The sequence below is a fragment of the Melanostigma gelatinosum genome, assembly GCF_949748355.1.
Source record: "Melanostigma gelatinosum genome assembly, chromosome: 6".
Classification (NCBI taxonomy): Eukaryota; Metazoa; Chordata; class Actinopteri; order Perciformes; family Zoarcidae; genus Melanostigma; species Melanostigma gelatinosum.
This window is the reverse complement of record NC_136639.1, coordinates 21,847,980-21,860,685: the sequence shown is the minus strand read 5'-3', so window position 1 is coordinate 21,860,685 and position 12,706 is coordinate 21,847,980. Positions and strand designations below refer to the sequence as shown.

Here is a 12,706-nt window from a genome sequence, read left to right as displayed (position 1 = left end):
CAGTAGATGGCGGTGTTGTGATATCATGGTCCACATGAAACTGACCGCACTTACAAAGAGCCTATTATAAGAGATACTCCACTAGTTAGCAGTGGAGTATTTCAAAGGTTATGATCATTTTAGGTTCACAAGTCAATCTTACAAGACTTTATGTACAGTATGAACTGCTCAAAGGTTTTATCATTTGAATTACATCATGAAAGATAAATGAATGAATTCTAAATTATAATATTAATAATGTATTTGCAATGCAGCTTGAGAGATTCGTGCTTGTGCTTGACTGTGAGTTTCCTGCTGGTGACACATCTTCCATAATAAACGATCTCTGCTGCTTTCCTCGTCGTTGATTGGACAAGCCTTCCTTGACCTTTTTTTTATCAAGACGGAGTGGAGTCAGAGATAGGGTACGATATTTGTCTTTGCCCTAGCACAGCAGTCTTGTATTGACATGTTAGGTATCACACAGACAATATTATTGCCCTTTTAGGAGCTTAATGGGGAATAAAAGTATTTAGAGCCTCATTTGACCTCGACTGGTTGTGCTTTACAGCGGATTAAGGCATTTTATTGGTCTATTTTTGTATGTCCCTTTTTTGACAGGAGGCTAACTCACAACCCGGAACGACAAGGCTGCAGTATGGCCTGAGGATTTGACCTAGCAGGACAACCGCTGGGACAACATATCTGACGGCTGCTTCGCCAGAGAGGTAAAGACATGGTGACGTTAGCCTATATAATTAAAGACTCAAAACTCAGCCATGTTATTAACATTTTAGCCTCAGACGATTCATATTATTGCTAATATGTCACCTAAAGATTATTGATGTTATTCATGTTGGGCTTTAAGAGGCATCTTGTCCCCCTCCATCCCTCCGCACCATTCCCATGAACCGCATACTCTGGACCACTCTGTGTGTTATGGTATAGATTTAACAGTTTACAATAACAGCAGCGCCATCTTGTGGTGTCTTTCGGCAGCTGCACGGGGCGTCTCTATACCGGAAGTGAACCTGCGGGGTCATCATGGGAAGCAAAGTCAGCTCCAAAATGGCAGCACCCGCCGCCCGAGTTATCCAGGTAACAGCGCTCCACAATTTAAATTACGGTAGAAATCGGTGTGTTGAGGTCAGATTAACGTTGGAAATTTAAAACGTCGCCTTTCCGACGTTCTTTACAGTTGATACGTTTTTTTAGCGAGGCCTTTTCTGAGTGCCAAACACCTCCGTACCCTTGTTGATGTCCTTGTTTAACCACGATATGTTGTCGAGTTGAGACAGCAGCAGCCGAACAAGTCGTTTACTGACTAATTCTACATGAACAGTCACTGCCAGTTTAAGCGGCTGTGAGTTCAGTCTGTCATGACTGTTAGCTCGAGTCCTCTGTTCAGGAGGAAACTAGCTTAGCGTTAGAAAGCTTCGTATAGAGAAGAAGTGGCGCTAAGAAAATAACTTAAAGTTAGGACGAATAAGTAAACTTATTACGTCGCTCAGTGAATGTTGTCATTTTCGGTTCTCCCGCTCAATGACAAAGATACTGTAGCCCAGCAAATATAAAAACAATGTTTAGCGTTATCTGGATTACGACTGCATCCAATCATTTTACATTTTCTATTTTGGTTAGTTGATGTGTTGTTTAGTCTGAAAATAGTTTTAAAAGAATGCCTCACGTTTGCTTAGTTTTGTTCGGTATTAAATTTAGTTTCTAATCAGTGATTTAAAAAGAAAATAAATAGCAAAATATTGCACGTTAGAAGCCAGTACCAGGACTCTTGTTCTTGCCTTATGACTTTAACTGTTCATCTCAGTCTGTCACTTGTTTTTTGTCACTCTGATCATTAGTTGCAGCAATAGTATGAAGCAAAGTTGCTGTTATCTGAGACACTTTGTGCGAGTGTCCTGTCACAGTCTCAGGCTGCAGTCATCACTTCAATCACACAAAAACACCTTGTGCTTTTTATCATTCAATTGTTAAATCCACACAGCTGTCTGATGTAGTGTGTGTGTGTGTGTCTGTTTGCAGGCAGTTCGGCCTCACGCTCCTCTGATCAAGTTCCCCCAAAGGCTAGACATTGCACGGCCCAATGGTGAGCATGAAGACAGTGAATGAGGGTCCGATAGTCACTTGATGACCTACATGAACCCACCCTAAACAGTTCATGGTGATGTCACTGATACGTATCATTTTGTTGTTTCATGGTGTAAATGATAAACATTTAGCGAGGATTGAATGAATGTTGCTCAAGAAAATGAGCATTTCCTCATCGAGTGATTCCTGCTCGGTGCTCCGTGAGTTGCCTTTTTATCATCAGTGACCTTTTTCTTTCTTTCTTTGCTTTCCTAGCCCAAGAGGCTTTGAAAACATTAGCAGTTAACTTCTCCCCACACAGCGCCGCGACGCCGCCTCCGTCATCACGACCTCACGTACCTCTGACCCCAATTTCTGGCACGCCAGATTCGCTGGCCTCTATTCAGCTGCTACCTGCAAGGTACCGCAGGAGACCGATGGCGGTGGAGGAAATGGACTACATCCAGGTGAGGGGCCCTCTAGACTTCAGGTATCAGTCAAAACATAACCTTTGTCCTAGACTCAAGATAAACGTGCGTTGTAACCTTTGGACCTTAAACTCCTGTCGATTTTAACGGTTGAAATGTGAAGAAAGACATCGAATATACATTTTACAACTAGTTGCTGAAAGTGTAAACCTAAATAAAGTTTTATCCAGTGTGAATATTGAGGAGCCTGTGTCACGTTTCTTGTTCTTAGATGTTTTTTTACCGATCAGTATTCTATCTTCTTTCTTCACAGCGTGGTGGACCAGAATGACACGAAGCGACTCGATCACTGCAACCAAAGTCCTTGTGTGACAGTCTGTGTCTTTAACTCTATTAGTCAGCTCAACCTATTGCCACATGAGACGTGATGTAGAATAAAGTTTTGCATAAAGCCGGTTAAAATGTACATATGCTGATTTTTAAGATGTTAAATCCTTACTGTATTTTAAGTTCATACTAAAGGGACATCCTCAGTTTCACACGCAGCAAAGCTACACGGGTAGCATCTAAGTTCTTTATTTACTGCAACTATCCCCAACAGCTTTCCTGATTTTGGCAAGCCTTGGTTTTGACGTTTAGTGCTGCACTTGCAATGCCCCCACACCTAAATGAAAGCACAAAGCTCTGCTACATAGAAGACAACAATGGGACGGAGCATTTCACTACAATACTCTTAACCGATGTTTGTTTGGAGAGATGCTGGATATGGAGTTGCAGTAGTAGTGGGTGGAATGGTGTTGAGTTCATGTGAAATGATAAATAACATTGTATTTTGATTGTGCCGTTCTTATCGTGCTTGATGTAGAAAACCACAGAAGAAGAGGACAATATGGTCTTCCAACAGATGAGCGACATGTTTAGGGTTCATTTTCAGGTGTTTTATTGCCGTTACCGTCGCTGGCATGCTCTATATGGCAAACATTAACAACATCGACGTTTCACAACAGTGCAGTATGACCTGTGGGTTTTTTTTTAACTATGAGAAAAGCCGTTTAGCACTCCGACGAATACTGAGAAGCGGCACAGACGTGACGGAGAGGCGAGCCTACACTTCACCTGTCTGACTGGCAGATTGTCATCTCAAGTCTCTCACAGTTTTATCATCTCCTCTCGCCATGAAGTAAAACACACATGAGAAACACAATTCTACCTCAGTAAGTACACGTCTGCCTTTTGGCAAAAAAACAAACATGAATGCTGTTATAGAACAATTCATGGCTTTACAAAAATACCTCTGGATGCTCAAAAGCCATCAAACATGACCAGTGAACTCTATGGAGAAGGATGTGCCGTATATTCATAGATTAATATTAACACCTACAGCAACTGCTAAGTCACAAATGGGCACAACACGAGAAGAAACACTGAGGTATGCACTGGATTACTCTATTTTTTGGGGGGGAGAATATTCTGTCCTATGCGTGTCTTGGTCATAAACAGCGCCCTTGTTGGTGAATGTTTCTGGTTATTGATCATTGTGGATAGGTATGTTGGCAATGCAGTAGAAGCAATAGATGCCAGGCGATGGGACTCCCGTCAATTGCTCTGATCCTCAAAAGCCGACAGGAAGTCGGCGATGGAGTCCACCACGTAGTCGGGCACCAAGCGGTGTTTGTCGGTCAGCTCGCTGTCCCTGTACTCCTGGGCCTCCTCGAGCTGAGACACGCCGGTGAGGGTGAGCATGGTGTCAAAGCCGCAGTTGGACCCGAACAGCATGTCCACCTCCAGCCGGTCCCCGATCATCAGGCACTGGGCGGGGTCCACCCCCCGGAACTGGCTGGAGATGCACTCGAACATGAAGCGGCTGGGCTTGCCGATCACGGTGGCCTTGCGGCCCGAGGACACCTCCAGGGCCGCAGTGAGGGACCCAGAACCTTCCGGGGGGGGGGGGGGGGGGGGGTAAAGATGATACAAAAAGGTTAGAGCAGAGTGAACCACTTCCAACATTACTACCAAAACAAACCAGGTAAAATTTAGATATTTCTGTATTATGCATTAATATATCAGTTCACGATGCACTACCTAGTTGCATATTTATGCCTCAATAAATTAGTGTTCAATCAAGCCAACACAGACCTGAGGCCAGGTGGTATTTCAGAATGGCAGTACCGGACACTGACTTGGGTTCTAGACCGTAATAACGCTGCTCTGTGAACGGTGGGGCCCAGAAGAATGGCTCAACTCAGCCATGGTCAATCCACCGCAGTGTATGATTGTATTCTAGACAACATAAAAAGTTTACCGCAGCAGAGATGCAGCTAGAATGAGCAGGTTAACATTACGTTCTATTGTTTGGTTCCTGCTGGAGATGAACAGAGGCCGAATCCTCTACAAACCTTCATGTCACAGCAGATTCACGCAAACACTCTCCAATGGGAAACAGGATTAAAACTGGAGAGTTATTATTATTGGGGGAACTATTTTTTGTCTATACACTTCAGATAATTAGTAACTGGAAGATATAAAACCAAAGTATGGATTTCCTTAACTCTCATATTGACACTGACCCATGTCAGTGTCAAACACAACACTGAAGGGGGCTGAGCTTCAACAGACACTGCCTCGTCACCGCGATTACCTGGCAGTATCCTTCCACCCGACAAAGGGTGCCAGGGGTCGTTGTCGGTGGCCAGGAACAGACAGTCAGGGTCCCGCAGGTAGCACGAGGCTTTGGCCAGTTTGAGAAAAGTCAGTTTGTCGTCGTGTCCCACCAGCACCGCCTTGACGTCCGGAGCCAGGGCGCAGTCGTAGATGGTGGCGCCCGGTTCGTCCGCCTCCTCCACGCAGGGGATGCCCGCCTCCTCCAGCTCTCTGCGCATTCCGTCGCAGCCCATGACGAACACCTGGCCGCGGACCTTGACGACGTCGCGCAGGTAGAGAGCCGAGCAGTACGACGAGCTGAAGATCTGCTCCAGCGTCACGTCGGTGAAGCCCAGCCGGTAGAACTTGTGCACGTAATTCTCCCGGGGCCTGGTGCAGTTGTTGGTGACGAACACGACGTTTTTCCCGTGCCGTATCAGCGAGCTCACCACCTTCGCCGCGCCCGTTATCGCCGTCTCCCCGTGCCATATGACCCCGTCGCAGTCGAAGAGAATGAAGTCCTTCGCCTCGAGCAGTTTCCGAATCTGCGGACCTCGAATCTTCTGGCAGCCTTTGACGCCAAAGGCGCCTGCCATTCCGGCGTTTTCCTGGGTTTCCTCCGTGTTTCACCTGCTAGTGGTCCCCCATGTCGACGGCTGGTGCATAATGTGCTAACGACCGCGGATGAAATGGTACGAAAACAGACGAATGGTCAATCAAATCACATTGCAGAGTCCTTGGTGCGGTTACATACACGGGCAGCGGGCTACATAAACATTGACGTTAAACCACGCCCACGGTGTCCACACTGACCACTCAAACAGCAGCACTTTAACCAATCAGGCGCGTGTGTGTCACAAGCTTTTTATAAGCAACGTCCACTAAAAATTACATTGCGCCCTCTTGGCAACTGATGGACGCTTATGTGGCATTTTATTTTATGTTTTTTTTAATGTACATAAGCGCTACATAACTACGCCGAATAAAAATATATAGTTGTAGAAGATGTACTCAGATCCTTTACTTGAATAAAAGTAGCAATGTGCCTTCTATACTAAAACTACTCTATTATAAATACTATTCATTCAATTTTAATATTTTGGCCACCCAATCTATATAAATGAGAATAGACTAATTGATTGAATGCGATACAATTACATCATCCAAAAGGATCGTACAGTTGAATCAGAGCATCATAACCTTCATGGCGGTAGGATTTAGTGCAGAGCTGTTGACTTGAGAAACCTGCAGCTGTGTAAAATATTTATCTGCAAAGAAGCAAAGTACAGCCAGAAACAAATATTTACAGTGATACTTTGGTAGTAATGTACCAGATCCTGAAAGCTGTAACTTTAGAGAGTATTTAAATAAATATCCTTGCTTTTCTACAGCTCAGTATTTCTAGAATCAGCCTTAATTCTGGTCCAGGAAGCCATGATTTATGAGGCACAAGTCTCACTCTCAATGAAGTCTTTTTCTCAGGTCACTAGATGGGGCTCTAACCCACAAACAACACAAATGTGAACTCCAACACACACAGAACAGAGTACACTCATGCAGCCTCCTCTGTCTCCCCATTTGGCTCACTGGAACTCACTGAGCCAACATGAAAGGTTTATATAGAAGCCTATCAAACTTATTTCATATTCCCTCTTTGAACTTACTGGACAATGTTCTGATCCGTTTGACAAGTGTGCAGCTGTGTATCCACTTCTAATGCCAGCTACAAAGTTTGTTTGAACATCCACTTCCCCCACGTTTGTACAAAATTCACATCAGAGCACCGGCTTCTCTCTCCAGCTTCAAAAGAGCTTGTTAAACTAATCACGTCAATCAAGGCAAGAATCAAGCCTCTGTGAAGAACAAAATACTGAGATCAATATTAGACAAGCATGTGTTAAATATAATCATATCAAAAATGTAGTCAAATGTATAAATAAATGCATAAATCACATTTATCATCCATAAAAATACATTAAAACATAGAAAATAGCAATATATTTGCTCTTCTAGACACATAATATATTAATAATTTCTTCTTTTAAACTGACCTTGATGTTTTGCGTTCCTTGTCTATTGGAGGCGTGCTCTGCCCCTCATGTGAGAGCACCAGACGGTGTCGTTCAGCTCTGCTCTGATTGGGCCGATTGGGACTTGAGATTGATTCTGAATCGTGCCGATCACGATCACCTGAGTGATGAATGTGTTTGTGGCCGAATCAGAAGACTGTGCAAAATCAAAATGTCGCACAATCAAAACATGTAGGGAGCTTTTAATTCACTTCTGCTCGATTCAAGGACACAACCTTTGCACCAACTTCCCCTTTCTGCAGCTCACATGGCTCTGTGATGAGATTATAATGATAAAGGTTATTTGTTGGAATGCTGTTAAGCATTCCAACTATTGTTATCCTGTTTCTTTATTGTTGGAATGCTGTTAAGGTATGCTATGACTTTTCATATTTCTAACCTTTAAACTTTTTGAATTATTAAGCTTTTTATTTTTTCAATAGGATCTCTATGGAGAATATTTTCAAATGGCTTCAGGCACACAGGCGTTCGCGATTGAGCCAATTAGTGATGTTGATAAACACACAGACTCACAGACACACGCGCACATACACTCCTCTCCCTCTATCTCTCTGTGTGTCTCTCTCTCATACAGTCATTCAGGTCTTAGGGATCTTCAGAGGTCTTTCCCCCCACACACACACACACCCACACACACACACACACCCCATTTTAAAATAAAAGCCGCACACACATGATTTGTTGCAGCTGTTACGTGTTGCAGCTCGGCCAATCAGATATGAGGATTCTGATAAGTTTCCTGATTCGAGTGACATTTACACACACACACACAAGAGGGAGAGACGAGGAAAGACATGGCAGAGCAGGACAATAGTCATGTAAGCTGTAAAAGATAAAACACAGTACAATCTCCAAATGAGAAAGTTTGCCTCCTCTCCCTGTGTCTCTCATACAGTCATTCAGGTCTTAGGGATCTTTAGAGGTCTTTCCCCCCTCCTCCCCCCCCCCCACACACACACATGCCATTTTTAAATAAAAGCCCCACAGAATGAATCCTAACTGAAATGCTTGTGATGAGCCTGTCATTTAATAACCAGTTTGTGTTTATCTAACATTATGATTCTGTCTCCTCTCCCCTTCTCCCCCACACCCCACACCCCATTTCAAAATAAAAGCCCCAGAGAGTGAATTCTAACTGACCTGCTTGTGATGAAGCCTGTCATTTAATAACCTCTGTTTATGTGTCAAACATTATGATTATGTCTCCTCTCCCCCTCCCTCCCCCACCCAGTCCCACCCTTTCAAAATAAAAGCCTCATGGATTAACTGTATTTAAACGTTTCGCTCAAAATTAGGCTTTTTTGTTGAAATAATGAATGCTCTTACTAATACTGCGACAACTACTACTACTGCTAATATTTCTCGTATTACTACTACTACTGCTGCTGCTACTACTTCTACCACAACTTTTGCTGTTGCTACTATTACTAGTGCTATTACTGCTACCATCAATATTATTACTACCACTACTACTATTACTTATACTACAACTGCTACTACTGCTATTCATGCTACTACCAGTACTAATACTACTACAGCTATGAGTATGACTGCTACTAGTACTACTACTACTGCTACTTCAAATACTGCCATTACTTTTACTACTACTACTACTACTACTACTACTGTTATATTAAATACTACGACCACTACTACAGCTATTACTACTACTACTGATACTAGGCTACTACTTCTTCTAAATACTAATACTTATACTACTAATAATACTTCTACTACAACTTCTACTACTATTACTACAAATATTACTACTTCTGAAATTTGTTTAAGCTACAGAAATTGTTCAAATATCAAAATGTTCAGCTCTTTCAGGAGAGGGGTGCTTTGACTTTTCATTTTTGTAATCTTTAAACTTTTTGAATTAAGCTTTTTGCAATTTTCTTTTGAATGGGATCTCTATGGAGAAAATCTTCAAATCCTGTTATACTTCTTCAACTTTCAAAGCCTTCTTCTGGCCAGACCAGGCCTCCTCCAAGGCCTGGTCTGCTCTCAACTGTGGTTTGAGCGCTGACCGTGAAACATCGCTGTTCGCTTTTGTGTCTTGTTTAGAAAAGGGGAAGCAGACTCAGTGGAAACCATGAGAGGAGGGTGTGGGGGTCAGAGTTCAGACTTGAAGGTGGTTAATAATTGAAGAGCCAGCAGAGCATAGCGCCGCCCCCAAACACACACATGCACGCACACACACAAACTTTTGCAGGTAGAGCTTATTTATGAGAATTACAATATATTCTATGACTATGACCAAAACCTTGTCTACACCCAAACTAGACAAACAAAGCAGCACACAATAACGGTCACTCATCTACCCTAACGCGGCTCGCGACAACACAAAGGCATTGCTTAGTTCGGGTGTATGTGCGTGTTTGCGCGCGTACTATCATCCACCGCTGCTTGCAGCACGGCCAGGTCAAAGCGGCACAGAGGTGTTAGGACAATGTGGCGCTGCAGTACAAACGAGACGTCTGGTAGACACGATGGCGCTGGGAGGTCAGGGCACTTGGTGTTCGGGCTTTTCCACTGAAGTGAAACTGGGATCCTGGGATCCTGCTCAGGGACAAAGCTGAAGACTTGAACCTAGAAACGGAGACACAGTTGGGAGAAGAGGAGGGCGGTCACGGGACGTCTCTGTGCTCTACTGGCATCACAAATGTCCGTCCACCTACCTGACGTCCTGCATGAGTGTTTGAATGGTGGAGCTGAGTGATGTGTGTGGGGTTGATGGTGACGCCCTCACCACATTGTCAAACTGGTCCCCAAACAGAGGGATTCCCAGCACAGGAACAGCATGGTACACTGCCTGGAGCAGGCTGTTTTGTCCACCGTGGGTGATGAAGACACGTGCTTTTTTGTGGCCTGCAGTCAACAGGAAATAGAGAAAAAACTAAATCACTGAGTGTTTGGAGGGAGTACAGACTGACAAATACACTGGAGTCTTGTGTTATTTCTTAATATATGAAGAGGATAAGAGGCCAAAGGGTTCAGATAAGAGAGGCATACTGTTCCTACCCAGCAGGTCATTGAGAGGCAGTCCACTAGCCTAAGATTGGGAGGTCTTTCCAGGTGAGACGGCCATCGCTCTGGGTCGTACCTGCAGGCAAAACACTGCAGGCTTAGGAACATCCTGACATTACGTTTTTCATGCCTGTGAAAAAAAATTAATATTTCATGTTTTTTCCCCTTCTATGTATTTTCAAAAATCGAGATCTGTGACAAACCATGCTAAGTGCCTGTATGAATTGTGCCATGCGTTTACCTCCAGATCACCCCCTGAGGGATCCTAGAGAAGCCAGCCACCAGCAGAGCGTCCACAGAGACCGAAGAGACCATCGACCCCAGAGTCACAACGATGAAACCCGCCTCTCCGAATTTGGAGATCCACAACTCAAGATCCTGGGCAATGGAGGAAATATGCAAAAAGGGGACATTTGCTAGGTTGAGTGCGGCAGGATGAGCGAGACATGGTTGCGTAGTTTGAAAAGCTCTCGGATGTGTTTGCATAGGTGTATCAAGAGAAGAGACCTGCTCCGGAGGCTTCGCTGGTTTATTCAGCAGACCTCCCACCAGCACAGTGTATGGCATGAGAGGCTGGGGGAACTCCAGGGAGAAGTCGGTGTTGAAGGCCCACAGTTCAGCTCCTCCAGACCTCCAGGGGGCGAGCCTGACTCGAGGTGGCGCTCGGCTAATTCCCTAAAAGTCGACCATACAAGTCCCTGGACTTCGATACGAGACACATTTAAAGTTACCACAATTCTTGAACGCCACTCAGATTGAATTATTATAGCTCATTTCTTCTCAGTGGGTATTAGCTAAACCACACACTGGCTAGTTGCAGACATTCTTTCTGGAACATATTGTTTAGGCATATTACAAATGAGAGGAGATTGAGGTATGAGAAGAAATAGAGTTCTCCTTTAGAATAATAACATGTCTAGGGGGGCTTTTACATTGTACACTGAAGATGTGTTATTAAGTAAGCCAGATAATACCCCTTGACAATATGTGATCTCCTATTATGTATTCTTACCTATGGGAGCCAAGAGAGAATAAAAACCGTTCAGAGTGCCAGGATAGAAAGCTATGTAGTGGATACCTGGAGGAAATCAAGAGCAGAGGGAATGGAGCTGATGTAGCCAGATTTAAATGAATACAACTCTATAAATCTGGCTCACAATTAGTTTGAATTAGCACATTTATAAACAACTGGAAATACTGAAGTGCAATGTTACTGATGGCTAATATACAAATTTAGAAATTGAAAGGATGATGGTAATTATGACAAAAACCAAAGTGATAAGGACAGCCGGTGTACCGAGTTTGCGTGCCAGGATGAAGGAGCAGGGGTTGAAGGCATCAAGGATGGCGACGTCGTGGCGCTCCCTCTGGAGGAAAGTTATTATCTCTTTGTCCCCTAGCAGCCTGTCACACTGATAGGACAGGTGCCCCATGAAGTTTAGGAAGTTATTTAAGTTGTCCCTGAGAGAAAGAGAAAGACAAACAGAGAGGCAAAGGGGAGTGTGATACAAATATTTTCAACTATTTCAACTACAGAAGCTTAAAACAGAGACAAATTGGGCATCATATTAGGATAAATTAAAGTGCCACAAAATGCTGATGGTCAACCGAAAACAAGATCAAAAGAGCGTGTTTCTCCTAACACGATTCAATCGATGTAACCGAGTCTGCCCAATATACCTTCCCAGCAAAAAGTGTTTGTTGCTCCAGGAACCAGCCGTTGTACTCTTTGATGTATTTCTCTCCTAAGGACCAGGTGCTCCTCTGGTAACTGTCTGCACAGCCTGCATAGGAAAATCCTGGGAGAATTCAACCGCAATCTGAAGTCATTTACATGAAGATTGAAGTGACTGCATCGGAGAAAAGATGAGAAAGAAAGTTTATTTTCTGTTGTTTTTTTGCACAATTAAAAAAAAATACACAAACATAACAGAGATAAATAATATCACAGTGCAGGAAGAGGCAGAAAGTCCTCTGAGCTTATTTGAAGCCTCCACCTATATAATATTAAAATGTCACAATATGGCTGTTTGCAACAAAACACGTGAATTTGCATTTTATATTCATACTGGAGCAAATTGACCTCTTTAAGCAACCTCTACCTTTTGCTGCACTTTCACAGATATTCACAATGAATGTTTCTATTATTATTAGTGAAGGTCATTTCAACACTTCTCTGCTACTCACCAATTAGACAGACAGTCAGGATCTTGGCAGACTGAAGCACTGGAAGAGCCAGAACAGAAAACATCCAAAATACAATCCCCATGTCGTGAATAGAGTACCACACACTGACCTGCAGCCAAAGTCCTCAGAAAATAGTCTCCCAATTCCAAAATAAACTGGAATGAAAACCTTGCTGCGTGAACTGGATTCCTTGTAAAAAAAAACTAAGTTTGCCCTTTTAACTCACTAATACAGTGACAAAGTTAAATCCAGGGAGTAACTGGTGCT

The 12,706-nt window shown here is 43.5% G+C and overlaps 3 protein-coding genes across 3 annotated transcripts; 1 reads left to right on the top strand and 2 right to left on the bottom strand.

Moving 5' to 3' along the window:
- The first annotated feature begins 387 nt into the window (after positions 1-387).
- Positions 388-3,328, top strand: kgd4 (alpha-ketoglutarate dehydrogenase subunit 4). Its single transcript, XM_079270050.1, has 6 exons — positions 388-404; positions 601-707; positions 979-1,077; positions 2,020-2,083; positions 2,341-2,531; positions 2,806-3,328. Exons 3-6 carry the CDS (start codon positions 1,024-1,026, stop codon positions 2,821-2,823), a joined length of 327 nt encoding a protein of 108 aa, XP_079126176.1. The 5' UTR covers positions 388-404; positions 601-707; positions 979-1,023; the 3' UTR covers positions 2,824-3,328.
- A 101-nt stretch (positions 3,329-3,429) lies between these two features.
- On the bottom strand, positions 3,430-5,895 carry pdxp (pyridoxal (pyridoxine, vitamin B6) phosphatase). Its single transcript, XM_079269464.1, has 2 exons — positions 5,131-5,895; positions 3,430-4,426 (listed from the first exon to the last, which is right to left on the bottom strand). The coding sequence occupies exons 1-2, from the start codon at positions 5,726-5,728 to the stop codon at positions 4,089-4,091; spliced, it is 936 nt and encodes a 311-aa protein (XP_079125590.1). The 5' UTR covers positions 5,729-5,895; the 3' UTR covers positions 3,430-4,088.
- A 3,771-nt stretch (positions 5,896-9,666) lies between these two features.
- LOC306779070 (UDP-glucuronosyltransferase 3A1-like) lies at positions 9,667-12,547 on the bottom strand (the record flags this gene model as incomplete). The annotated part of the gene is given in 12 exon segments (XM_079270819.1): positions 9,667-9,814; positions 9,904-10,093; positions 10,247-10,267; positions 10,270-10,328; positions 10,494-10,630; positions 10,760-10,878; positions 10,881-10,955; positions 11,265-11,330; positions 11,550-11,713; positions 11,933-11,947; positions 11,949-12,051; positions 12,440-12,547. Coding segments are annotated over 12 exon segments (1,179 nt in total). The 5' UTR covers positions 12,522-12,547.
- Between the last annotated feature and the right edge of the window lie 159 nt (positions 12,548-12,706).

Coding starts and splice junctions, on each gene's coding strand:
- kgd4 (XM_079270050.1), top strand. CDS start 1,024: ATGGGAAGCAAAGTCAGCTCCAAAATGGCAGCACCCGCCGCCCGAGTT. Junction 1,078..2,019: donor CCGCCGCCCGAGTTATCCAG/GTAACAGCGCTC, acceptor GTCTGTTTGCAG/GCAGTTCGGCCTCACGCTCC. Junction 2,084..2,340: donor AGACATTGCACGGCCCAATG/GTGAGCATGAAG, acceptor TTGCTTTCCTAG/CCCAAGAGGCTTTGAAAACA.
- pdxp (XM_079269464.1), bottom strand. CDS start 5,728: ATGGCAGGCGCCTTTGGCGTCAAAGGCTGCCAGAAGATTCGAGGTCCG. Junction 4,427..5,130: donor GGGTGGAAGGATACTGCCAG/GTAATCGCGGTG, acceptor CCCCCCCGGAAG/GTTCTGGGTCCCTCACTGCG.